Source organism: Carassius auratus, unplaced genomic scaffold, assembly GCF_003368295.1.
Source record: "Carassius auratus strain Wakin unplaced genomic scaffold, ASM336829v1 scaf_tig00014572, whole genome shotgun sequence".
Lineage (NCBI taxonomy): Eukaryota > Metazoa > Chordata > Actinopteri > Cypriniformes > Cyprinidae > Carassius > Carassius auratus.
Window position 1 is genome coordinate 1 of NW_020524510.1, and position 27,652 is coordinate 27,652.

General features: G+C 40.8%; 1 protein-coding gene across 18 annotated transcripts in view; it reads right to left on the minus strand.

Annotated features, from left to right (window-relative positions):
- Window positions 1-9,186: 9,186 nt before the first annotated feature.
- LOC113074413 (von Willebrand factor A domain-containing protein 5A) overlaps window positions 9,187-27,652 on the minus strand; it is a 49,598-nt gene continuing 31,132 nt past the window's right edge. The window contains exons 2-22 of one of the 18 annotated variants that reach the window (XM_026247247.1): window positions 21,521-21,572; window positions 21,219-21,421; window positions 20,920-21,142; window positions 20,106-20,266; window positions 19,319-19,433; window positions 18,803-18,978; window positions 18,632-18,720; window positions 18,397-18,541; window positions 18,238-18,317; window positions 18,042-18,156; window positions 17,799-17,957; window positions 13,103-13,206; window positions 12,444-12,661; window positions 12,079-12,120; window positions 11,496-11,531; window positions 11,323-11,379; window positions 10,737-10,772; window positions 10,412-10,477; window positions 9,968-10,107; window positions 9,765-9,888; window positions 9,187-9,657 (exon numbers count right to left, since the gene is read on the minus strand). In XM_026247247.1, the coding sequence (XP_026103032.1) occupies window positions 9,578-9,657; window positions 9,765-9,888; window positions 9,968-10,107; window positions 10,412-10,477; window positions 10,737-10,772; window positions 11,323-11,379; window positions 11,496-11,531; window positions 12,079-12,120; window positions 12,444-12,661; window positions 13,103-13,206; window positions 17,799-17,957; window positions 18,042-18,156; window positions 18,238-18,317; window positions 18,397-18,541; window positions 18,632-18,720; window positions 18,803-18,978; window positions 19,319-19,433; window positions 20,106-20,266; window positions 20,920-21,142; window positions 21,219-21,421; window positions 21,521-21,563 (2,412 nt within the window). In that variant the 5' untranslated portion in view covers window positions 21,564-21,572 and the 3' untranslated portion in view covers window positions 9,187-9,577. Of the gene's footprint in view, window positions 9,658-9,764; window positions 9,889-9,967; window positions 10,108-10,411; window positions 10,478-10,736; window positions 10,776-11,322; window positions 11,380-11,495; window positions 11,535-12,078; window positions 12,121-12,443; window positions 12,662-13,102; window positions 13,207-17,798; window positions 17,958-18,041; window positions 18,157-18,237; window positions 18,318-18,396; window positions 18,542-18,631; window positions 18,721-18,802; window positions 18,979-19,318; window positions 19,434-20,105; window positions 20,267-20,919; window positions 21,143-21,218; window positions 21,422-21,520; window positions 21,573-27,652 lie in introns of all 18 variants that reach the window. The other 17 variants (XM_026247243.1, XM_026247248.1, XM_026247246.1 and 14 more) reach the window with 17 other exon arrangements.

The window sequence follows — 27,652 nt, forward strand, 5'->3', positions numbered from 1 at the left end:
CTAACTCTAACCCTAACTCTAACCCTAACCTAACCCTAACCTCTAACCCTAACCTAACCCTAACTCTAACTCTAACTCTCTAACTCTAACTCTAACCCTAACCTCTAACTCTAACCCTCTCTAACTCTAACCCTAACCCTAACCCTAACCCTAACCCTAACCTAACCCTAACCTAACCCTAACCTAACCCTAACCCTAACCCTAACCCTAACCCTAACCCTAACTCTAACCCTAACCTCTAACTCTAACCCTAACTCTAACCCTAACCCTAACTCTAACCCTAACCCTAACCTAACCCTAACCCTAACCCTAACCCTAACCCTAACTCTAACCCTAACCCTAACCTAACTCTAACTCTAACTCTAACCCTAACTCTAACCTAACCCTAACTCTAACTCTAACCCTCTAACCCTAACTCTAACCTAACCCTAACCTCTAACCCTAACCCTAACCCTCTCTAACCCTAACCCTAACCCTAACCCTAACTCTAACTCTAACCTCTAACCTAACCCTAACTCTAACTCTACTCTAACCCTAACTCTAACTCTAACTCTAACCCTAACCCTAACCCTAACTCTAACTCTAACCCTAACTCTAACCCTAACCCTACCCTAACTCTAACCTAACCCTAACCCTAACCCTAACCCTAACCTAACCCTAACTCTAACCCTAACCCTAACTCTAACTCTAACTCTAACTCTAACCCTAACCCTAACCCTAACTCTAACCTACTCTAACCCTAACCCTAACCCTAACCCTAACCCTAACCCTAACCCTAACTCTAACCCTAACCCTAACCCTAACCCTAACTCTAACCCTAACCCTAACCCTAACCTCTAACCTAATCTAACCCTAACTCTAACCTAACCCTAACCTAACTCTAACCCTAACTTCTAACCTAACCCTAACTCTAACCCTAACCCTAACCCTAACTCTAACTCCTAACCTATCCTAACTCTAACCCTAACCTAACCCTAACCCTAACCACTAACCCTAACCCTAACCCTAACCCTAACCCTAACCTAATTAACCCTAACCTAACCCTAACCCTAACCCTAACCTACCCTAACTCTAACTCTAATCTAACCCTAACCCCTAACTCTAACCTAACCCTAACCCTAACCCTAACCCTAACCCTAACCCTAACCCTAACCCTAACTCTAACCCTAACCTAACCCTAACCTAACCCTAACCCTAACCCCTAACCCTAACCCTAACTCTAACTCTAACTCTAACCCTAACCCTAACTCTAACTCTAACCCTAACCCTAACCCTAACCCTAACCCTAACCTAACCTCTAACCTAACCTAACTCTAACCCTAACCCTAACCCTAACCCTAACTCTAACCCTAACCTAACCCTAACCCTAACTCTAACCCTAACTCTAACCCTAACCCTAACCCTAACTCTAACCCTAACCCTAACTCTAACCTAACCCTAACTCTAACCCTAACCCTAACTAACCCTAACCAAGTGCAATCGACTGGGCGTCCTCTAATTAGTATAGACACCAAATTTCAGACCTCTAACTGCAAAACAACTGGGGGTGCAATACCATATCTCAGCACCTGGTGGCGCTAGAGCTACCAAACTAAGTGCAAACGATCGGGCGCCCTCTAAATAGTATATATACCGAATTTCAGCCCTCTAGGACCTATAGAAACGAAGTGCACCCCACCCTATAAGGGGGTGCAATTTCGCATTTTACCCTATATACCTAACTCTAACTCTAACCCTAACCCTAACCTAACCTAACCCTAACCCTAACTCTAACTCTAACCCTAACACTCAGGGACCCTCAAAAACCACTGGAAACCACTGGAAACCACTCAAAACCAACACAGACCCCACCAAAACCACCCAAAACCTAACCAAACCACTCCAAAAACACTCAGGGACCCTCAAAAAACCACTGGAAACCACTCAAAACCACTGGAAACCACTCAAAACCAACACAGACCCCACCAAAACCACCCAAAACCTAACCAAACCACTCCAAAAACACTCAGGGACCCTCAAAAACCACTGGAAACCACTGGAAACCACTCAAAACCAACACAGACCCCACCAAAACCACCCAAAACCTAACCAAACCACTCCAAAAACACTCAGGGACCCTCAAAAACCACTGGAAACCACTGGAAACCACTCAAAACCAACACAGACCCCACCAAAACCACCCAAAACCTAACCAAACCACTCCAAAAACACTCAGGGACCCTCAAAAACCACTGGAAACCACTCAAAACCAACACAGACCCCACCAAAACCACCCAAAACCTAACCAAACCACTCCAAAAACACTCAGGGACCCTCAAAAACCACTGGAAACCACTCAAAACCAACACAGACCCCACCAAAACCACCCAAAACCTAACCAAACCACTCCAAAAACACTCAGGGACCCTCAAAAACCACTGGAAACCACTCAAAACCACTGGAAACCACTCAAAACCAACACAGACCCACCAAAACCACCCAAAACCTAACCAAACCACTCCAAAAACACTCAGGGACCCTCAAAAACCACTGGAAACCACTCAAAACCACTGGAAACCACTCAAAACCAACACAGACCCCACCAAAACCACCCAAAACCTAACCAAACCACTCCAAAAACACTCAGGGACCCTCAAAAACCACTGGAAACCACTGGAAACCACTCAAAACCAACACAGACCCCACCAAAACCACCCAAAACCTAACCAAACCACTCCAAAAACACTCAGGGACCCTCAAAAACCACTGGAAACCACTGGAAACCACTCAAAACCAACACAGACCCCACCAAAACCACCCAAAACCTAACCAAACCACTCCAAAAACACTCAGGGACCCTCAAAAACCACTGGAAACCACTGGAAACCACTCAAAACCAACACAGACCCCACCAAAACCACCCAAAACCTAACCAAACCACTCCAAAAACACTCAGGGACCCTCAAAAACCACTGGAAACCACTCAAAACCACTGGAAACCACTCAAAACCAACACAGACCCCACCAAAACCACCCAAAACCTAACCAAACCACTCCAAAAACACTCAGGGACCCTCAAAAACCACTGGAAACCACTCAAAACCAACACAGACCCCACCAAAACCACCCAAAACCTAACCAAACCACTCCAAAAACACTCAGGGACCCTCAAAAACCACTGGAAACCACTCAAAACCAACACAGACCCCACCAAAACCACCCAAAACCTAACCAAACCACTCCAAAAACACTCAGGGACCCTCAAAAACCACTGGAAACCACTCAAAACCACAGGAAACCACTCAAAACCAACACAGACCCCACCAAAACCACCCAAAACCTAACCAAACCACTCCAAAAACACTCAGGGACCCTCAAAAACCACTGGAAACCACTGGAAACCACTCAAAACCAACACAGACCCCACCAAAACCACCCAAAACCTAACCAAACCACTCCAAAAACACTAAGTCCCCCCCCCCCCCCAAAAACACTAAGTCCAACAGACCCCACCCCAAAAATACTAAGTCCAATTTACCTATTTAAGCCACCCACGCCCCGCCCCCATCCAAAAAAAAAAAAAAAAAAAAAAAAAAAAACACCTGTATAGAGAAACTCAACCCTAGGGCTGGAACTGCGAAACTCAACCCTAGGGCTGGAACTGCGAAACTCAACCCTAGGGCTGGAAAAGCGAAACTCAACCCTAACCCTAGCACAGCGAAACTCAACCCTAACCCTAGCAAAGCGAAACTCAACCCTAACCCTAGCAAGGCGAAACTCAACCCTAGCACTGCGAAACTCAAGTAAGGGTGCAGTACCATATCTCGGCCCCTGGAGGAGCTAGAGCGATGAAACCAAGTGCAATCGACTGGGCGTCCTCTAATTAGTATAGACACCAAATTTCAGACCTCTAACTGCAAAACAACTGGGGGTGCAATACCATATCTCAGCACCTGGTGGCGCTAGAGCTACCAAACTAAGTGCAAACGATCGGGCGCCCTCTAAATAGTATATATACCGAATTTCAGCCCTCTAGGACCTATAGAAACGAAGTGCACCCCACCCTATAAGGGGGTGCAATTTCGCATTTTACCCTATATACCTAACCCTAACCCTAACCCTATACCCTAACCCTAACCCTAACCCTCTAACCCTAACCTAACCCTAACCTCTAACCTAACTCTTCTTTCCTAACCCTAGCACAGCAAAACTCAACCCTAACTCTAGCACTTCGAAACGTTGCAGTACCAGATCTTGGCCCATGGAGGAGCTAGAGCGATGAAACCAAGTGAAACAGACTGGGTGTCCTCTAATTAGTATACACACCAAATTTCAGACCTCTAGGTGCAAAACAACTGGGGGTGCAATACCATATCTCAGCACCTGGTAGCGCTAGAGCTACCAAACTCGAGACCAACTTGGCATACGCCCTTATTTATTAACCCCCTTGTGACCCTTGAAGCCCTTGAAAAATACATCTCCCAACTAGGATGTGCCCTCCGTTTATCTGGTTGGACACCCACATATGAATACTGAACAATTTTGCCAGTGCCACTCCTTTTAATAACCCAAACCCCAGACCTAAGGTTGCCAATGCCCACTTGGTTGACCTACCATCTCACCTAACTTGGGCCCCGTTGGCCTTTCCTAGTCTCATCAGGGAAACTATAGGGAGAACTGTTTAAGACGCATTGTTAAAAGCATTCCCCAGGATCATCAGGTATTTTGGTTCTTTAAACACTAGACACCCTCCTCTGGGGGGACCTGCCCAGGGTGATCAGACCTCGGTGTGTGTCTCTTAGTCAATTTGCTAATACAACCTCCAACGGATCTTAATCCTACTGTTGGGATCCTGATAACTCTTCCTGATCCCTGGCTGTCAGAGTACACTCTTCCACTAGCCCTATCCCCCTCTATATCCTCCCACCCCACACCTGGTGCAACATATGTACTTAACAAATGTTTCTCCCCATAGAAGACTGGGCTCCAATTAAGGCCTTTTAGCCCCAGGCCACCTGCCCTGCGTGCTGTCCAAGTGGACCCAGGGAGGCTGGATACTCACCGTGCAAGTGACCCTTCGTTAAACACCGCAAGGTATCCGGGTCACCTGAAAAAGCCCAACCCAATACCTCCCATTCCTTCCCGTCAGGCCGAGAGAGTGAGACTGGCGGATGCACATTTCTGAACACCAAGCTTCTACCAGTCCACCCCTCTTCAAAGTTCGTGCATTTTAGAACTGAACAGACATCATCCTCTTTAGGATAACCGTCAGATGTCACAAACCTTTGCCCAAAGTCCCTTGTCTCTTTCATGCACCCCATATCTTGTCCTAGTCACCTCATCCATGGTGACCACAGAAAAACTTTATTAAACAATAGAAAACACAATCCTGCAATGAACGGGACACAAACCTGGGTCCCCTCGTTCTAAATCCATCACTCTACCACTGCTCCAACCAGCCCCACACAAATCTGTTTCCTTAAGTGAGGGCTATTACCTGCCTTTCATTCTATGAGAGGTAGAATTAGAGAGTGAATCGGTTCAGGGCTATTCTCTGTCCTTTTATAAAAAGGTAGAAAACAACCCTGCAATGATCGAAAGACGAACCTGGGTTGCCCCTACCCAAAGCCCATCACTCTACCACTGAGCCAACCAGAAATTATTCAATGCTTCATCCTGCCCGTCGTTAGGGAAGGGGTAGGGTTAGGGTAGAGGTAGGGTAGGGTTAGGGGATTGGGGTAGGGGAAGGGTTTGGGGTAGGGGAGTGGGTTAGGGCTATTTATGCGTTAGGCGTAGGGGTAGGTTAGGGTAGGGTTATGGTAGGGCTGGGGTATTTGTTTAGGGTTAGGTTTACCATAACATTTTCAATAGTAATGTATTAATGATGGGTGGTGATAGCGCAGTGGATAAGACACTTGCCATTGGTTGGAGAGACCTGGGTTCGAATCCACTGGTTGATACCAATGTGTCCCTGATCAAGACACTTAACCTCTAGTTGCGTGCGACCTCTGACATATATATAGCAATTGTAAGGCGCTTTGGACAAAAGTGTCAGCTAAATGTAATGTAAAGACAAGTTGAGTAATCTTAACATTAGTACGCTAACATAAGCAATCTAATATTACCATCGGAACATTTAGGCAACAGGGATCAGAAAGCAGGGTTTAAACTATGAAAAATACACTTAAATCCCCAGAAATGTTATTGTGCCAGAAATCCGCATTTTGAATTAGCTGCCAAGAAAGCTGATTTTATAAATTACAGGTATTTATTCGTGAAAAAATCATGAGAAAACGATATAGTCTTGTCACACATATATGGAGAAGCACAAGATGAGCATAATCTTTAAAATAACCATCATGTGAAACTTCTAGGAGGGAGGTCTGGTAGAAATGTGATGCCCCACATTATTCTTTCCTGCTACCTCAAATCAGCTAGATTGAGTGAAAGTTCAAGACAACCTCTTCAGTAGTGTACCTAAGGATCATAGAGTGTTACGGCCTTTACTATACACCCTCACGCTGAGGACGCCTCGCTTGGATGATCAACCCCAAGCGTGCGTCTTGTAAACCATTGCTAATCGAGCTTGACCAGATCCACAATTGCATGGCTGCGCTCTGCATTGAGTTTTAATATTAATATAAGTTTTCAACTTACACCAGTCATTAGTAAAGAGGTTGATTAGATTATATTTATAGTAATTTACCTGCTCTTATCATCTGATCATGGTTGTATCTCTCTATTAGTACTATCATATTGCTTGGCGGAAAAGTATCTCAGGCAATTTGATAATATCTAGAATATCAAAATCAACTGCGGGCGGCAGATCCTTTTCCTATTTGGCGCCTAAACTCTGGAATAACCTACCTAACATTGTTCGGGACACACACTCTTGCAGTTAAAATCTAGATTAAAGACCCATCTCTTTAACCTGGCTTACACATAACATACTAATATGCTTCTAATATCCAAATCCGTTAAAGGATTTTTATGCTTCATTAATTAGGTAAACCGGAACTGGGAACACTTCCCATAACACCCGATGTACCTGCTACATCATTAGAAGAATGGCATCTACACTAATATTAGTCTGTTTCTCTCTTATTCCGAGGTCACCGTAGCCACCAGATCCAGCCTGTGTCCAGATCAGAGGGTCACTGCAGTCACCCGGATCCAGTACGTATCCAGACCAGATGGTGGATCAGCACCTAGAAAGGACCTCTACTGCCCTGAAAGACAGCGGAGACCAGGACAACTAGAGCCCAGATACAGATCCCCTGTAAAGACCGTGTCTCAGAGGAGCACCAGGAAAAGACCACAGGAAACAGATGATTCTTCTGCACAATCTGACTTTGCTGCAGCCTGGAATTGAACTACTGGTTTCGTCTGGTCAGAGGAGAACTGACCCCAACTGAGCTTGGTTTCTCCCAAGGTTTTTTTCTCCATTCTGTCACCGATGGAGTTTCGGTTCCTTGCCACTGTCGCCTCTGGCTTGCTTAGTTGGGGTCACTTCATCTACAGCGATATCGTTGACTTGACTGCAATAAATTCACGGACACTATTTAAACTAAACAGAGATGACGTCACTGAATTCAACGATGAGCTGCCTTTAACTATCATTTTGCATTATTGACACACTGTTTTCCTTATGAATGTTATTCAGTTGCTTTGACGCAATGTATTTTGTTTAAAGCACTATATAAATAAAGGTGACTTGAATTGACTATTATTAATTCCTTATGGTCATTAGGATATGTCCCCAAAACCTTCAAACTGGCTGTTATTAACCCTCTCATCAAAAAAAACACAACCTGACCCCAAAGAGAACTAGTTAATTATAGATCGATCTCGAATCTGCCTTCTCTGTCCAAGATACTAGAAAAGGTAGTATCCTCACAATTATATTCCGTCTTAGATAAAAAATGGTATATGTGAGGATTTCCAGGCAGGATTTTGACTGTATCATAGTACTGAGACTGCTCTCCTTAGAGTTACAAATCTCTCTATTAGTTCTATTTGATCTTAGTGCTTCGTTTGAAACTATTGACCACAACATTCTTTTGCATAGACTTGAACACTTTGTTGGCATTAATGGAAGTGCATTAGCATGGTTTAAATCATACTTTTATGGCCGCCATCAATTCGTAGCAGTGAATGAAGAGGTATATTTAAGGCATCAAATCATATTTAAGGCATCAAAGAAACGTTCCATATGAAAGCCTATTTTCCTGTATTTAAGGCATATGCCGTATATGACCACCTAGACCATACAAATAACTAACTCTAAATTGAGAATTAATCACTTTTTTTTAAGTGTTTGATTTGTGAATGAGAAAGGCTTTAAGAAGAGGAATGCTCTGCTGGTTGGTCCCACTTCACAGCGAGTGCAACTCACGTTTTGACTTCAGCAAATCAGTTTTGGCCAATGCAAAAATTGTGATTATTTTAACATCCAGTCATACACATGTATTTTACCTGATGGAAGACGTGATTAATGTCTCAATTAATTTGACATGAACCAAGAGAAATGAACTAAGAGACATGAACCAAGAGAAAACATTACCTTCTCCAGCCGCGAGAGGGCGCTCTATGCTGCTCAGTGCTACTGTAGCATACACTGAAATCATAGAGTGCCCTCTCGTGGCTGCAGAAGGTGATGTTTTCTCTTGGTGCTTGGTTCTAAATAAATGCGACTAATAGTCCGGTGCGACTTATATATGTTTTTTTTCCTCATCATGACGTATTTTTGGACTGATGCAACTTATACTCAGGTGCGACTTATAGTCCGAAAAATATGGTAATAAGGGAAGTCATCTATTAATGTTGTTAAATAGATAAAACTATTTACATTAAGTAACTTCCAGCGTATTTTTAACCTTGGATCTCAGTCTTAAAACACAAAATGACAAATGAAGTGTCAAGCACCAAAAGCAGCCCATAATAATTCTATAAGTTCTCTTTAATTGAAAATTTAGCATTTTCATACACTCACAAATAGAAATGTTGTTACAATATACACTACTACTGAAAAGATTGTGGCAATCTATATTTTTTTTAAGATATGAATAGTTTTTTTTAAATGTGTTTTACTATCATTTTATATACATTTAACACATCCTTGCTGAATGTGTTAAATGTAAAATGTATTACAAAATGTATACAATGTATTATCAAAGAATCCTGAAAAAAAGATTATTATAACACCGACAACATATAAAATAACTTTTATTAATTTCAACAGTGTTTTATGTAATTTCAAATGGTTTCCTGTAAAATGAAACCAAACATTTGTATGTACACCACTGCATGTGGGTATGGGAAGTTTTTGAATTTGGGTAAGAAAAATGCCCTAGCTAAATGCCCTAACCCTAACCCCTAACCCAAAATAGCATTCGAGCAGAAGCGGTTAAAACACTAAATTTGAAGTAATGGATAAAATATGAAAAATAGCAAGACATAAATAATTTTTAGGACAGGTCCTGAAACGTACATACACTTAAAACACCACTGCTTAAAAAAACTGTTCATATCTTATACCAGAAACAACACAACTGTTTACGAGATTTTTTGTCTTCTCAGAACACAGGATTTGCAGTCTTCAGATTCCCAGCATGTCTTCAGTCACCTGACATCCCAACAGAGCGTTCCCATCACACACACACTGAGACAGGCCATTCGCTGAAACACACACACCTGCAATCTCAAATCACTGTAAAATAACATGGAAAGCACTAACTCGCAGAACATGTGGTGTGAAATAATTTGAAAGCTGAATATAGTCTCACGTTTCTGAGAGCGGATCCATGATGCCGACTTCATGGCCACAAACTGCCACTCCACCTGCTGATCTGATTTAAACGCATATAACCAGATGAGGGCGAGGACGGTGGCCCACACTGACCCATCCACCTGAAACACAAGCACACATCAAACACACGCAATGGACCAATCATCAACCTGTCTAAGAAGATGACATCATATGTCCCACCTGTACTGCTTTCTGATTGGTCACCTGGTCCTCTGTCTTCCCAAACACAGCAGCCAATGAGGCGTTGAGCTCCCAGCATCCCGCAGCTTTCTGAAGAGAGATCAGCTGGAGCAAAGGGTCCTTCTGGGGCTCAGCTTCTGCTGAAAGACACAGATCAATCAGACAGAAGTCATCTGGACACCTATAGCGGCATTATTTCTGATATTTTTATGATTAAAGCAGATAAATATATATTGTTGAGGGTAATTAATAGAAGGCATAAATGCTGTAAATTGAAATAAAAATGGAATGGGAAAAATGAATGAAGGTATTAATAAAAGCAGCTCAGTTACTAATACATAATGTGGTGATGTACTGTGTGTGTAGATCAGTCCTGATCCCGAAGAGCCCCATATCAAATCATCCTGTCTGATTAGGGCATTGTGTCTGATTTCTTTGACTTACCCTCATAACAATCATCAGAGACAGAATCACATTCAATCCCCATGCTGTTCGATTGTATGTCACATGCTAAAAAAACAATCATTCAGAGAGTGACGTTCATGAAAGGCAATTCAATTGATATACACATTCAAAAAAGAACAAGAAAAGCTCAGTCAAGTGGTGGTATACTTAGAAAACAGAGAGAAAACCCGGGGCTGTTAATGGCATGTGCTAAAAACAATCATTCAATGAGTGACAAAATAAAAGTCAATTAGATGAAGAAAAAAGTAAAAAAAAATAAAAATAACACAAGATCAGTGAGGTGTTGTGTGTGTATCTCTCTTACGCATTGGAGAACGTCTCATCATTCTGGGAGCCATTCCTTCTGAGAAAACAGAGAAAAGCAGATACTGTATAAGAATAAAAACATATCTGACAGAATCATAAACAAAAAACAATCACACCAAACCAACTTTTCACAAATCTCAAGTCGTCCAAAAATTTTAAAGTTGGTTGATTGACCATTCTTAATTTAATTTAACTATATGTATTGGTATTGAAACTACCTATTTTTTTGTTTTTATTTTACCTGGTTTAACCACAACAGCAATCTTTGTGTCATCACCCATTGAAATTGTTTTTTTTTTAAATTTTGGTTATACAGACACTTATGAAAACCTCAATATCTGAAATTTTTATGATTAAAGCAGATAAATATATATTGTTGAGGGTAATTAATAGAAGGCATAAATGCTGTAAATTGAAAGAAAAATGGAATGGGAAAAATGAATGAAGGTATTAATAAAAGCAGCTCAGTTACTAATACATAATGTGGTGATGTACTGTGTGTGTAGATCAGTCCTGATCCCGAAGAGCCCCATATCAAATCATCCTGTCTGATTAGGGCATTGTGTCTGATTTCTTTGACTTACTTTTAAATGAGACAGAATCACATTCCATCCTCATGCGGTTCGATTGTATGTCACATTCTAAAAAAACAATCATTCAATGAATGACAAAATAAAAGTCAATTAGATGAAGAAAAAAGTAAAAAAAATAAAAATAACACAAGATCAGTGAGGTGTTGTGTGTGTATCTCTCTTACGCATTGGAGAACGTCTCATCATTCTGGGAGCCATTCCTACTGAGAAAACAGAGAAAAGTAGATACTGTATAAGAATAAAAACATATCTGACAGAATCATAAACAAAAAACAATCACACCAAACCAACTTTTCACAAATCTCAAGTCGTCCAAAAATTTTAAAGTTGGTTGATTGACCATTCTTAATTTAATTTAACTATATGTATTGGTATTGAAACTACCTATTTTTTTGTTTTTATTTTACCTGGTTTAACCACAACAGCAATCTTTGTGTCATGACCCACATTAAATTTTGGTTATACAGACACTTATGAAAACATCAATATCTGAAATTCTGTGCTATTACATAAAATTATGCTTTAAAGATCAGTTTCGTCCCAAGGAGCTCCGACCATCCTGAGCTGAGATACTGAGGTTAATGTAAACATCTGCATAGCCAAAACGTGCTTTTTTAAATAACTGTACATAATGGTAATGTCTCAACAAACAAATGTGGAAAGTTAGAAATAGTCAAACATTCTCCAGTAGGCCACTTGAGATGGACTGAACCTTGAACACAATGAATATTGGAGGATATTTCTTACCGCACTTATTCATACCAGGACCACCAAACGCACCCATCATACCTAGTAAAAGATTTCAATGTCACATGTTGATGATTTGAAAACACCAAATTATTATGCATGTCTACCTAATGTGTGACAGGAAAACTGACTTTGTCCAATCCTCATCCTGGAGCCCCAGTGTCCTGCAGACTTTAGTTCCAGCATGCTCCACTTCACTTTCCTGAAGCTTCTAGTCATCCTGAAGACCTCGTACAGCAGGTCCAGATGTGTTTAATTAGGACTGGAACTAAACTCTGCAGGACAGTGTCTCTCCAGGGTCAGGACTGTTCTAGATCAGTGGATGCATACACACACACACACACACACACACACACAGAGCTTACGTGCTACTGGCACTCTCCTCTGCAGCAGCGGTCCTTTCACTGTCTGTTTGCTGTCTTTATTAACGCCGATGAAGGCTGTATGAGCACTGCTCACTCCGGCCTGAACGCTGAGCTCCACAATCCTTCTCCTGATGTTCTCCATGTCTGCTCCTCCGGCTCGTTCCTGCAGCTCCAGAGAGCGGATCACAGACCGGGCCGCCAGCCGGTGGATCGTCAGTCTACAACAAACACAAACCTGTCAGACACGTGGCCCGGAGGCTAATGAGCGTCTGATAAGGTGACACTTTTGGATGATTTCATCCCACATTTTTTTTTTGTATTGATTCATGTAAAATCTGTAATTGTCTTATTAAAGCCATAAAAAGCAATACAATGAATAGCAATAAAACTGTCTTAGAGAAACATACTGTTGGCCAGTGTGCATTTGTTTAGCTTTGGACGGCCATGTTCAAAAGCATAATTACATCCTTTTTACACAACTAAATTTCATAAAAACAAAAGCATATAATTTCTAATTTTGAAGAGATCTCAAACCTCTGAGGCTCAAGAGAAAATGTCCTATTCATGAGCGAACGGATTCTGTCCAATGAGGCGGATGAAACCTGTATGTGACAGCGTGCAAGAATGATAGAGTGTGTGTGTGTGTGTGTGTGTGTTACCCTGTGTCCTCTGCTGGTTTAAGAGTAAACTGAAGCTGGTTAGTCACCGGTTGATCTTTCAGCCTGTATTTCAGAGTTACAGATCCTTCAGTCTGTCCTGAACTCTACGATGAGGAAGAAAGAGAAGGTAACACTTTTGATGTTTAAGCATTTTACAGGGCTCTTCAACTATTTAGATTAAATATGTGATTGCATGTATCATTTAGTTTTAAAAATAAATGTGATGCAATGGTACCGAATGTGACAAAATCAATCACACATATCAGCCAATCAGAAGAGTGTGTGGGTGGAGCCTCCTTCAAATCCACTGCTGTCTCTAGTTTGAGTTTTTTTTTTTTATATATATATATATGACGTCCAGTATATTGGTTCTTGTTCTATTTATATTTTTTTTTAATCTTGATCATAAATTTTCATTAAACCCTTTTAACATCCTAAATCCCACAATCAGTCAATCAATCAATCACCTTTATTTATATAGTGCTTTAAACAAAATACATTGTGTCAAAGCACTGAACAACATTCGTTTGGAAAACAGTGTCTCAATAATGGAAAATGATAGTTAAAGGCAGTTCATCATTGAATTCAGTGATGTCATCTCTGTTCAGTTAAATAGTGTCTGTTTTAATTTGCAATCAAGTCAATGATATCGCTGTAGATGAAGTGACCCCAACTAAGCAAGCCAGAGGCGACAGCGGCAAGGAACCGAAACTCCATCGGTGACAGAATGGAGAAAAAAACCTTGGGAGAAACCAAGCTCAGTTGGGGTCAGTTCTCCTCTGACCAGACGAAACCAGTAGTTCAATTCCAGACTGCAGCAAAGTCAGATTGTGCAGAAGAATCATCTGTTTCCTGTGGTCTTGTCCTGGTGGTCCTCTGAGACAAGGTCTTTACAGGGGATCTGTATCTGGGCTCTAGTTGTCCTGGTCTCCGCTGTCTTTCAGGGCAGTAGAGGTCCTTTCTAGGTGCTGATCCACCATCTGGTCTGGATACGTACTGGATCCGGGTGACTGCAGTGACCCTCTGATCTGGACACAGACTGGATCTGGTGGCCACGGTGACCTCGGAACAAGAGAGAAACAGACAAATATTAGCGTAGATGCCATTCTTCTAATGATGTAGCAAGTACATCGGGTGTTATGTGAAGTGTTTCCGGTTCCGGTTTACCTAATTAATGCATCCTAAAAATCCTTTAACGGATTTGGATATTAAAAGCATATTAGTATGTTATGTGTAAGCCAGGTTAAAGAGATGGGTCTTTAATCTAGATTTAAACTGCAAGAGTGTGTCTGCCTCCCGAACAATGTTAGGTAGGTTATTCCAGAGTTTAGGCGCCAAATAGGAAAAGGATCTGCCGCCCGCAGTTGATTTTGATATTCTAGGTATTATCAAATTGCCTGAGTTTGAGAACGTAGCGGACGTAGAGGAGTATAATGTAAAAGGAGCTCATTCAAATACTGAGGAGCTAAACCATTCAGGGCTTTATAAGTAATAGGCAATATTTTAAAATCTATACGATGTTTGATAGGGAGCCAGTGCAGTGTGGACAGGACCGGGCTAATATGGTCATACTTCCTGGTTCTAGTAAGAACTCTTGCTGCTGCATTTTGGACTAGCTGTAGTTTGTTTACCAAGCGTGCAGAACAACCACCCAATAAAGCATTACAATAGTCTAACCTTGAAGTCATAAATGCATGGATTAACATTTCTGCATTTGACATTGAGAGCATAGGCCGTAATTTAGATATATTTTTGAGATGGAAAAATGCAGTTTTACAAATGCTAGAAACGTGGCTTTCTAAGGAAAGATTGCGATCAAGTAGCACACCTAGGTTCCTAACTGATGACGAAGAATTGACAGAGCAACCATCAAGTCTTAGACAGTGTTCTAGGTTATCACAAGCAGAGTTTTTAGGCCCTATGATTAACACCTCTGTTTTTTCTGAATTTAGCAGTAAGAAATTACTCGTCATCCAATTTTTTATATCGACTATGCATTCCATTAGTTTTTCAAATTGGTGTGTTTCACCGGGCTGCGAGGAAATATAGAGCTGAGTATCATCAGCATAACAGTGAAAGCTAACACCATGTTTCCTGATGATATCTCCCAAGGGTAACATATAAAGCGTGAAGAGTAGCGGCCCTAGTACTGAGCCTTGAGGTACTCCATACTGCACTTGTGAACGATATGATACATCTTCATTCACTGCTACGAACTGATGGCGGTCATATAAGTATGATTTAAACCATGCTAATGCACTTCCACTGATGCCAACAACGTGTTCAAGTCTATGCAAAAGAATTTTGTGGTCAATTGTGTCAAACGCAGCACTAAGATCCAATAAAACTAATAGAGAGATACACCCACGATCAGATGATAAGAGCAGATCATTTGTAACTCTAAGGAGAGCAGTTTCAGTACTATGATACGGTCTAAATCCTGATTGGAAATCCTCACATATACCATTTTTCTCTAAGAAGGAATATAATTGTGAGGATACCACCTTTTCTAGTATCTTGGACAGAAAAGGGAGATTCAAGATTGGTCTATAATTAACAAGTTCTCTGGGGTCAAGTTGTGGTTTTTTTATGAGAGGCTTAATAACAGCCAGTTTGAAGGTTTTGGGGACATATCCTAATGACAATGAGGAATTAATAATAGTCAGAAGAGGATCTATGACTTCTGGAAGCACCTCTTTTAGGAGCTTAGATGGTATAGGGTCTAACATACATGTTGTAAGTTTAGATGATTTAACAAGTTTATACAATTCTTCCTCTCCTATAGTAGAGAATGAGTGGAACTGTTCCTCAGGGGGTCTATAGTGCACTGTCTGATGTGATACTGTAGCTGACGGCTGGATGGTTGCAATTTTATCTCTAATAGTATCGATTTTAGAAGTAAAGTAGTTCATAAAGTCATTACTGTTGTGGTGTACCTGTAATCAGTACCTCAGATGATCATCCCACCAGGATTCAGTGGGAAGTTTTTCTGATTTTTGTAGCTGAAAAAGACTAAATTTTTTTGTGGTGGCTTTTCTCAATTTGAGGCAAAAAAAATTGTAGCCTTTTTTTTTTTTTTTTTTTTTTGCAGTGAAAAAATACCACAGACAACATTCTTAATTCAACATTTGTAACATGAGCATAAGCATCAATTTTGCAAATATGTATGTTATTGTTTCATAAAATTCACAAGAATGTAGTTGTTTAAAATTAAAATCAGTGGTTTATTTATAAAGAACGTGTCTATGTGAACATGTGCGTCGCTGATATCAGAGAAATCGTTCATGTTTCCTGACCAGAGCAACCTCAGCTTGACCTTTGGACATTCACCGCCGGCTCTGATGACTCTGTGGTGGGTAAACATGATGAGGGATCATTTAAATTTCCTCTTATTGTAAATTCAGTAAAGAATATTGCAGTAGTCAAGTAGAGCTAACTGACGTCATCAAGTACGCTGATGTTTGCAGAATCACCGGGATTGTGTCGTCCCGTCCGCAGGAGTCATGCTCCCGATTCTAACTTGTGAAGTCTGAACTACAGAGAGCACAAGTCTGAAATTGGCGTACTTGATATTGAGAAATGGCCCTGGACGGGGAGGAGCAGGCGTGCGGTCCTACCAGTGTTTAGAATAACGGCGTTTAAAAGAACGGCGTTAGGTAACAACGTTATTTTTTCAGTAACGGGGTAAACTAACTAATTACTTTTCCCGTCGTTACAATGCCGTTAACATTACTGGACGTTAAATGCGGTGCGTTACTATGCATTGATTTAATAAACTATGTAATCCGAACGCACCCCTGGCTATGATTGGCTAAGGCAGAGGCATGTGTTTCATGGTAGCCAATCAGAGCCAGTGTTTTTACGCCAGCGGTCCCAAACACACGCACGCAACAGGCGGCAATGTTGCCAATCTAGCGACTTTGTTTGACAGACCTTATTTAGTCTCTGAGACTCTGAGACTGCCGCCCAAGCACAAGCTCTCTCTCTCTCTCTCTCTCTCTCTCTCTCTCTCTCTCTCCCAGCGCGCGCACACGCATCTCTATCTGCTCTGTTCAGCGAGCAGAGAGGAGCAGCACTTTCAGTTAAAAAAATATATTCTGTTGCTTCTAACTCTGTGTTAGAATCAGAAAGTAGTGTGTTAACAGCAGTAAAACTGGAAACGCCTGTACTACTGCAGTAACATGAGCGCCACCTACTGTCAGACAGTGACTTTCCATCTTCATGCATCTGCGTCACTCATTGTCAGGAAATCTGCCATTTAGAAAAATCCAAATATTGTGGAGCTTGTTTGATTTTGATTTAAATTCTGCGATCGCAGAATCATGACTGATTATTGCCAGTGGATATTAATTTTGTATTTTCTTCTTTCAGCTGCAATGTCACAAATAAATAGAAACAGTTTCAGAAACAGAATCTCCTGACGCTTATGTATCCCTGTCACAGTTGGTTAGAACAAAACTTTGATTTACATGGAAAATATGTAATTTATCTAGGGCTGTTCTAGTTGATTAATAAGCTAATTTTACTTATGCCTAGTGTTCTCGGAGTCGGTGCAGAATCTGCAGAACAGTGATGCACTTCAGAGAGAAATCCACCTTTCATACGGATTACATAATCAGTTGAACCCTTGGTTTAAACAAAAGAATGACACTGGTCTCTAAAAGCCTTTTAGATAAAACCATTCAAAGCTTTTCACCTGTCCTTTAATCTGAGCGTAGATGAGCGCCCTCTGACCCTGGAACAGAGTATTGATGGATGGGGACAGCATGTCCACCGTCACACCCTCGGGAACGGACCAGTCCACAGAGATATTATCCACGGCCGGCTGGAGAGCAAACCTGAGTGACTGCATCACCTGACGGAGGAGAGAGGCTGGTACATACACACCCTTAACATCTTATGCTAACTCTGTCCAGTCGGTTTCCACTGTAGGTCTTACTTTGGGCTGCATGCGGTCAGTCCCTGTGATGAACTGAGCGTGACCAGAACCTTCTCTGGCCATTCCTGTGATGAGAGCCGTACTCGCACCCTCACCGATCCCGAAGGAGAAACACCTGCAGACACAAGAGCAGCTCCAGTGCTGAGCGCCTGACATGAGATCAGTACATGAGGAGGACTGAGACGAGTGAACGCACCTGTGAGAGTAAACGTGACTCTTCACCAGATCCAGCACCTCCTTAGTGTTCCACACCTCTCCATCAGTGAAGATGAACAGCTGAGAGGGAGGAAGAGAGAGGAGGCAATGATCGGTTTGTTTTCCTGAAGGAATCAGTGAGAGTGTGGCTGTGCTGTACCTGTCGAGGGTGATCTGGGTAACAGGGCTGACTGTAGATGTGTTTAAGCGGCTGTAGGATCTCTGTGCCGCCCATGTCTGCCCTCATGCTCTTCACTCTCTTCAGAGCCTCTTCCATCGTGTCCTCGCTGTACACAACACTCTGACTGCAATGACACACACCACAGTCTCTCACACACCCACCGCTAACCCACACAAAGTCACTCCTGAAGATTAATTAACATCTAGTTACTGACGGAAAGAAGGACTCAAAGCGAGATCCGAATCCGTAGATGTTGAAGTAGCATCCCATGGGCAGACTCTTCAGCAGCAGCAGCAGCGTGTCCTGGAGACATACACACGTGCAGATGAACACGCAACTCAATACACTCAGATTAATGCGTCATGTCTGAAATCTGACATCTTACTCTTGCACTTTCGATGCGCATCTGTGCGTCATTCCCATGATGCATCTTGCAGCCCATACTGCCTGACCTGTCAACCACAAAAATGAACTCGCCCTGAGACGCCAGTGATGACATCACATCTGCAGGGAACTCTGGGTACAGACTGATCATGAGCGCTGGGTCACCCATCAGAGAACCTGCAACAGAGAGACGTGTTAAACTCGATCCTGCAGAGCCAATCGAAGCTTCCTGAACAACTCATGAACAACTCATGAAGCCCTGCGTCCCAACTCACACACCACCCGCCCTAAACATCACAGATCAGTGCACAGCCTTCTAGAATAAAAACATATATATTTTGCTGTAACATTCAGCATTCTTTGATCAAACAGTAAGATATGAACACCAAAGGTCAAATGATTGCCTTTATGAAGAACATTATGAGTATACTTACACCAAACAGAACTCGGAGGCAAACAAAAGCATCATATCTTGTGTGTTTTACTAAGATTTGCACTGGATTGTTCAGAGTTGTACCTGACTCAGCAACGGACGCTCCTGCCTCCACGACAGCAGAGGGATGATGGGAATTCTCATAATACAGAAACAGCTCCACATCCTTATCGAACCGGTGACCAGAACTGAGATTGACCTACACACACACACACACACACACACATACACACACACACATGTTTGTTTTTGTGTAAAGTGTGTTCATCCCATAGGTGTAATGGTTTTTATTCTGTACAAACTGTATATTCTATGTCCCTTCACCAACCCTACACCTAACCCTAACCCTCACAGGAAACTTTGTGTATTTTTACTTTCTCAAAAAAACTCATTCTGTATGATTTATAAGTGTTTTGAAAAATGGGGACATGGGTTATGTCCTCATAAGTCACCCTCTCCTTGTAATACCTGTGTCATACCCATGTCATTATACAGAGTTGTGTCCTGATATTATACAAAAACAAGAACACACACACACACACTCACACTCACACACACACACACAGAGTGAGAAACACACACTCTTACACACACACACACACAGAGTGAGAAACACACACTCTTACACACAAACACAGAGTGAGAAACACACACTCTTACACACACAGAGTGAGAAACACACACTCTTACACACACACACAGAGTGAGAAACACACACTCTTACACACACACACAGAGTGAGAAACACACACTCTTACACACACACACAGAGTGAGAAACACACACTCTTACACACACACAGAGTGAGAAACACACACTCTTACACACACACACAGAGTGAGAAACACACACTCTTACACACACACAGTACCTTGGCGTGAGTGTGTTGCGCGTCGAGGAACTCCAGAGGATCCAGAGGGCAGCTAGACTCGAGTTTGGAGATACGGTCTGAAGATCTCACTTCAACACTCAGAGACAGAGTGTAAGGAATAACTGATGCTGAGGAAACTTCTGGAACACCAGCCGCTGAAACTGAGAGAACCACAGACAAACAGACATACTTTATAACTCCGGATCAATCTAGAGCCTTTATTCCTGACCGGAAGTGACCTGTGCATCAGGCAGATTTAAGAGTTTACTGATTGGTTGACAACTGCTGCTCCCACTTGTGATAAAAAGCACTTTCGACTGCGGATCATAAAACCTGTGAACTACAGACGTTACTAATGTAAAATCCATAAAAAAGCATTACATTTCTGCAGTTCTACTACGATCAAGCATCTCTCGCAGTGCAGATGATTCCACACACTGCCAGCACTGCTCTAACGATCAAAAGCTAGGAATAATTAAGATTTTGTGTTTTTGTGCAAATTGTGATGTTTTTTTTTTCAGGATTACTTGTTTAATTGAAAGCTCAAAATATTTTTTTTCCTAAAATAGAAATAATTTATAACATCATATCTATTTGCTGTCACTTTTGATCAATTCAATCCTTCATGAATAAAAGTTTTTTTTTTAATCTTCTGAATGTGAATAAAATGTTTTTGACATTGATGATAATACTAATAAGAAATGTTTCTCGAGCAGCAAAGCAGCATGTTAGAGAATACTTCTGTATCTAAGCTACAGATGTGAATTATGATATTGAGGTCGTCACCATCATCTCATGACCAGGTAATGATTACCTGCAGGTGTGTATCGTGGGTTGAGTACAGCGGGCAGACAGAAGCGCAGCGCGTCATCGGCCTGGACACTGAGCTCAATGATGTAGACGATGGTGATGGAGGCCTTCTGACCCGGAGACAAACAGCCCACACTCAGTTTGAACACATCTGAACTCTCCTCGCTCTCTTCCAGCAGAAACGCCTGCTGGCCCGAGCTCACAGCATCATCATACTGATCCCGCGCCTGTGAGAGACAAACTCATCCGTATCCACAAACTCAGACACAATCAGACAGCACTAGAGACAGACGCAGGACTCACACTCTGTTTGTCCTGCACCTCGGCCACAATCTCCTGCTCTCCGATCCTGGCGCTGAAGTGACAGACCGCGGCGTCGGCGGGCAGCGGGAAGACGAACACGGCCTCCAGCGGACGCTCCTCCTCGTTCACATACTGCAGACAGGAGCTGACGGAGGCCACGTGATCCCGGACCTGCAGCTCCACCGAGATACTCTTCAGAGGAACTGAGAGACAAACAGAAGACAATGACTTCTGAGAGACAGACACCATATGAAATATAAACTGTTAAAGCTTTGATTAAAAGAAAGAAGAGATGTTTATACCTGGTTGGTTTTTTTCAGACACGAGACCACAGCAGTTCACCATGATGATGCTCTAGACAACAAATCAGCTCTTACTGCACATTATATTAGATAACTTGTGTCTATTTGGACAATCTGTCATGACAACACAATCTGCTCAGAAATAAAAAGCTGCTGTATAACACATAATAATGAGATCATCAGAAAAATATATCTTTAAGGTATTTTACCACCACCTTTTAAGATCACTTCCTTCTTCCTAGAATATATTCATCTAACTTTTGAACAGTCTACATGGAAGTCTTCCGTTCTGAAGAAAGAATCGGCTGTGTCCTTCATCTGCTTCATTCACCCTAATCACAATGAACCTGTTTTGTGTCTGTGCTGCTGTATTTGTCATTTTAGAAATCACCTGCATCTGTATTCTTTCATTTGCTCATTGTTAGAAGATCAGAAGAGCTTTCCACTTCAAATCAACGATGATTTTATGGATGATTGTGCTCTTGAGATAATTTGCCCAGTTCTGCATATTGTTCACCTTCTGTTTCTTCTTCTTGCCGTAGTTTGAGTTTGTAGTCATAACCGTAAAGACTGTAATTCTTAAAACACCAAACCATTGGTGACTTTCCTGCTAAACGGGTTTCCATCATTTTTCATTTCTCAGTGTTTAACAAGCCACATATTTTCACCCATGGCTTGTGAAAAAGTTTAACAACTTACACTACACTGATTTATACTTAAAACCAGTGCTCGGATTGTGCGGATACACTCTTTTTTTGGGTCAGCATATAAAAACGTTGTTCTGTTTTTTTTTTAGCTAGTTTACTGCATAGGCGTAATTTGCGGGTGGGACGAGTGTGACATGTTCCTACCTCTTTTTTTAAGTAATTGAAAAATATCTTGCGGAAAGTATGTATTAAAGGGAAAACAAGATCAACAAATCATTCTTCGTAATCTAATTAAGGTGATAAAAAACAAAAAACAAAAAACATTTGTACGGAGTCAATATAATGCCGCATATATAAAAAAAAGAATAGAGTTTTGCAAAAGAAAATAAGACCTTTTTAATAAATGTAAATTATAGTTTACGAAGTGAACTGAATAATTTTACATTAAAACCAGCAGTAATTTTGAACTAATGTAAACAAAGACCGCTTCTGTGCGCTGGCATCCTCCCACAAGTTAATAGATTTAAAAAAAAAAACCACTGTTAATACACATGCAGTTAACCAAATGAAACAATACACATTTTAAATGCAACAAAAACATGCACATTGAGAGAAATAAACAGCGGATGTTCATGTTAACAACTTCTTTAAGTTGTGCAAACACTGCTAATACACATATACCTTTGTTAATCAAGTAAATAAAACCAAAACATGCATGTTTTAATGCTAGAGAATAAAAGGAAACGATCCACTCGCAAGCCTCTGCCCATGATGGTGCCTGGATCAGTGAGCTGCGTCTCGGGCTGATGATGTCACTTCTGTTGTAAATGCCCCCGTCCCTTGACTCCACCCCCACATATAGTGAATTACAGTAGTCCAGCCTTGTAGTGACAAAGGCGTGGATTACAGTTTCAAAATGTTGTCTTGACAGAATTGGCTTTATTTTGGCCAGCTGCCTCAAATGAAAGAAACTTGATTGGACAACAGCTTTGAGGGTGCCAAAGAGCCCAGATCTACAGGAGGGATACCAGTGGTGCCTCCAAAAACCATCACTTGTTTTTTTTTTTATCATTAAAATTTAAAAAGTTCAGAGCCATCCAGGCATTTATGTCGTTGAGACAATCGAGTAGTTGTCCAACGGAGTTATCATTTTTCTTTTTAAGAGGTACAGAAATCTGACTGTCATCTGCATAACAGTGGAATGAAATGCCGTACTTTCTAAGTATGGAACCAAGTGGAAGCAAATACAGAGAGAAAAGTAGAGGGCCGAGGACTGAGCCCTGTGGGACCCCACACAAAAGAGGAGGATACAGAGTCACATAAGCTACCACAAAAAGTTAGATCCGCTAAGTATGACCTTTATAATTATATTTTACAACTGTCCCCATGTTTTCAGTAGGTCCTGTCACATTAATATAAAACTCAACACAAAATGTGTGAAATGCACCTTTAAAAGGTATGACTCAATAAGAAGTGACATAATTTGACCAAGATGAAGCTGACAGATCAAGGGTGAGTTCTGTCATTGAATTGTATGATTTTAAGCTTATTTTTGTATGTGTGTTTTAAGGAGGATGAGCTAAAGTATCAGGCCCTGTCACGGTAAACCCATCGAGAGCATCCTGGCGAGCTGCATCACTGTGTGGTATGGCACCTGCAAGGCATCCTGCCAAAAGACTGCAACGCATCGTGAGAGCAGCTGAGAAGATCATTGGTGTCTCTCTCCCCTCCCTCCAGGACATTTACGAGACCAGTCTCACCTGTAAAGCCCTCTGCGTTACAGGTGATCTCACACACCTGTCATACTGCTTCTTCAGTCTGCTCAGTTAAATAAAATAACTACTCTTGAGCCCTTTGACACTTTAATCAGACTGAATAAGTGTTTTTGCACTACAATCTTTTTATCTGCACTGTTTGTTCACTTCACTGGTTTGCACTCTATCTGCCAATTTTAATTCTCTATATATATGTACTGTACATGTGGAAACTTACAATAAAGCAGACTTGCCTTGACTTGACTTATGCTAGCAGGCTGAGTAATGGTAGTTTAAAATGTCCAACCGTCAGGCCCCGTCACAATCCTGTGTGTCCTGTGACACTGCCTTACAAATTAATGGAATTGTTGTTTATTGCATTTAAAATGTATTTAGTGCATGCCATAGTAAAACGTTATTTAAATAAATAGACATTACACTGTAAATCTGAAGCTTTTTATACTAATCGACAATTTTTATTTTTATTTTATCCCTCTTTTACAAAGGGCTATGTAGCACTGCATATTAGTATATTAATTGAATTTCAATACATTAAGAGTTTATTTGCAAAAACAGATAACTCCAAACTAACAATAAAACACAAAAACACTGCATAAAAAATATGATTTTTGAACATTTAAAAAAACAGAGTTATCTATTTCTGCGATTAAACTTAATATATAGATGAAATTGTCATCTATATAAGTTTTATGTAATGAAGACTGTAATTATTCCACTTCATACAGATACCATGGTATTATCTACATCAGGGGTGCCCAACCCTGCTCCTGGCGATCGACTGTCCTGCAAAGTTTAGCTCCAGTCCTAATCAAACACACCTGAAGCAACTAATTAAGGTCTTCAGGCTCACTTAAAAATTAGAGGCAGGTGTGTTTGATTAGGGTTGGAGCCAAACTTTGCAGGACAGTCGATCGCCAGGAGCAGGGTTGGGCACCCCTGATCTGCATTATAACCTAGGTAATGACATGCAGTTCCTGTTATTACCATGTCATTTCCTAAGTAATAATGCAGATATTACCATTGTATTGCACTGTTATTACTGAGCCGTCTTATCTGGTACCACAGTTACTTTATTTTGTGCTGTTCAATTAAATGTCTATACATTCGCTGTATACTTCATATATTATGAAGTTATAATTATATTTATTACACCAGCGTATGCGTAGCACAACACAGGGTTATTGTTTTCACGTCCGAGTGTGTCACTCAAGTTGGCAATTGTTACTCTTAAATTAATTTAAAATAATTAGTAGTACTATTACAATTTTTTCACTCCTGAACTTTACTATAGTCTTATATTACATTAACATTAAAATTATAATAATAATTTAAAATAGGTAAATTCTTATCAAAAGAACACCAAACATAACTTTCTGCATTGAAATCCATAAAGTCAGTCCTGTCACATAGGACATTATATTATAAAAATGCAATAATAGGAAATATTGATGAATGAATCTGTGTAACTGTGTAGATGAAGGTTGGGGTGTATATCCACTACGGTATCATATATACTATGTCTCCTATTTACGAGTGCCTGGAGGGTATTCTGTGTCCTACAGATGACCGAAAAGTTGCTTATATTGCTTATAGAAATTACAAAACCATGTTAGATACAATCGGGGACATGTGACCAATAAGAAAATTATATTTGTTTCAAAGAAATTCATTAGGATTACAACCATTACAATTTGTCTGTGACAGGGCCTGACATTTTAGGAATTAAATGCGTATAAAAATGCATTTATTTCAATCATAAAAACACGCTGAGATGGCACGATGTGTGTTACATATAGATCGACATGTCATCCATATGACTCAATGTTCAGATTTAAGAATTAGATTAAAAAAAAAATTTACAAGTGGAAATGTACGTTTCTGGTAGAATGTCCTATAGATACAGTCGGCATTTAGTCATAGCTGGGGGCGTGGCGAGGGCGGAGTCGGCGTGGGGGAAAACACTGTGAACTAGTGGTGGGCGATAGTGCTAAATTTGGTATTGATCCGATACCAAATAAATATAGGGTCAGTATCGCCGATACCGATACGATACTTTTTAAAAAAATTAAAAAATACCTTTGTATTTGTGTAGTACTTGTACTTGTGTAGGGGAGTGCAGTAGGTCTAGGTCATTATTTCTGAGGTGGATAAATTATCAATTATTTAGCCAATATTTTTTATTAATGTATTGAAGTCCACAAAATTTTTAGTTATTAGGCACTGTAGAATGAATTCTTTACAGCCTTTAAAAAAAAAAAAATCTCTCCCTTTTTTCTGGTTTTAAAAGCAAATGAAATAAAGTGCACACAATTATTACTGAAAAACAAACAAAGAACAAATATACCTGTGCAATTACATTCCCTGAGCCCCCCTTCTGGACTTCAATGTGCTATCAGATTTCGCGCTCTGTTCGCTGCTCCTCGGCGCGTTGTGTCAGTGAGTCACGTGACGACGCAACAACGAATCACAGCAGAGCAGCAGGAGGAGGGGGAGGAGTAGCAAAGTGGGCCAGGATGTGAAAGCAGCGTTTGCTCAGGATTGTAGAGGTAGAAGACACGAGCAAAGTATAATGAACGTAGATGAGATATTTAAATTCAAATATCGATTCAATTACAATTGTATCGATCCAATACCAATACCAGTGTTGGCATCGATACTATCGATATTTAGATCGATCCGCCCACCCCTACTGCGGACATCGCGTGTATTTGAATGAATTTCTCTTTTAACTTTAATATTCATATACACTAGTCCATATCGATATTTGATTCATTTTACAGCCCTAATATAGATGTATTCATTAAAAAATAGCCAAAATCCGTGACGTTCTGCTTTATACAGCAAGTTCTATTTTTGACTGGATTCCGCAATTCAATCGTTTCGCAAACACAGACGGGGTGAATTTATGAATGAAAGTGTAAAAGTTCTGACACAAAACTCAGTTGTTACGTGTCCACACGCTTTTTTAAGTGGGTTTATGTTTGACACTAGGCCAGGGGCGTAGCAAGCTTTTCAAAAGTGTGGGGGATGGATGTGGTTTGTTTATAAACAATAAAAATGATGAACACATTGACAGAGGGGTACAAATTGCAGGGCTTAAAGTTCTCCGGCACCGTGCCGGATTTCTGGCTTGCAGCGTTTGGCTGGAAAAAAAATAATCCTACATTTAAAAAAAAAAAATTCAGAAAAGGGGAGAAAAAAAAACGCCCACACAAAGCTTTTTCTCTGGTGGTATAAATAATGTAACAATTTACTGTTTTTAAACATTAAAATAATATACACTTTTCTTTCATAGTTCTTCAACAGGTACGCAAACAATGTCATCATTTCTCACTTTTTTCTCCTCAACAGGTAATGTTACAATCAAACACAACAGGTAAGTATCCACAAAAGTATTCAGCTAATCAAAAAACAATGTTCAAAATATAGCTGCAAGCAGCGATGGCGGGCTCAAGCCGTCAGTGCAACACCACCCGGTGGCATCGGGAAAACTGTGCCCAGCGGGCATAAGCATTTACAGTAACCCTCTGGCAATCAAATTTTAAGGGATATGGCAGTTAAAGGGTTAATCCAACCCGTCTAGACTTTGAAATCACATACACAGAACAATATATATATATATAACTTTAGTAACACTTTATTTTAATATATATAAAAAATGTATAAGTTGTGCATCGTAGCTGACACCTATATGAACACATTACAATTGC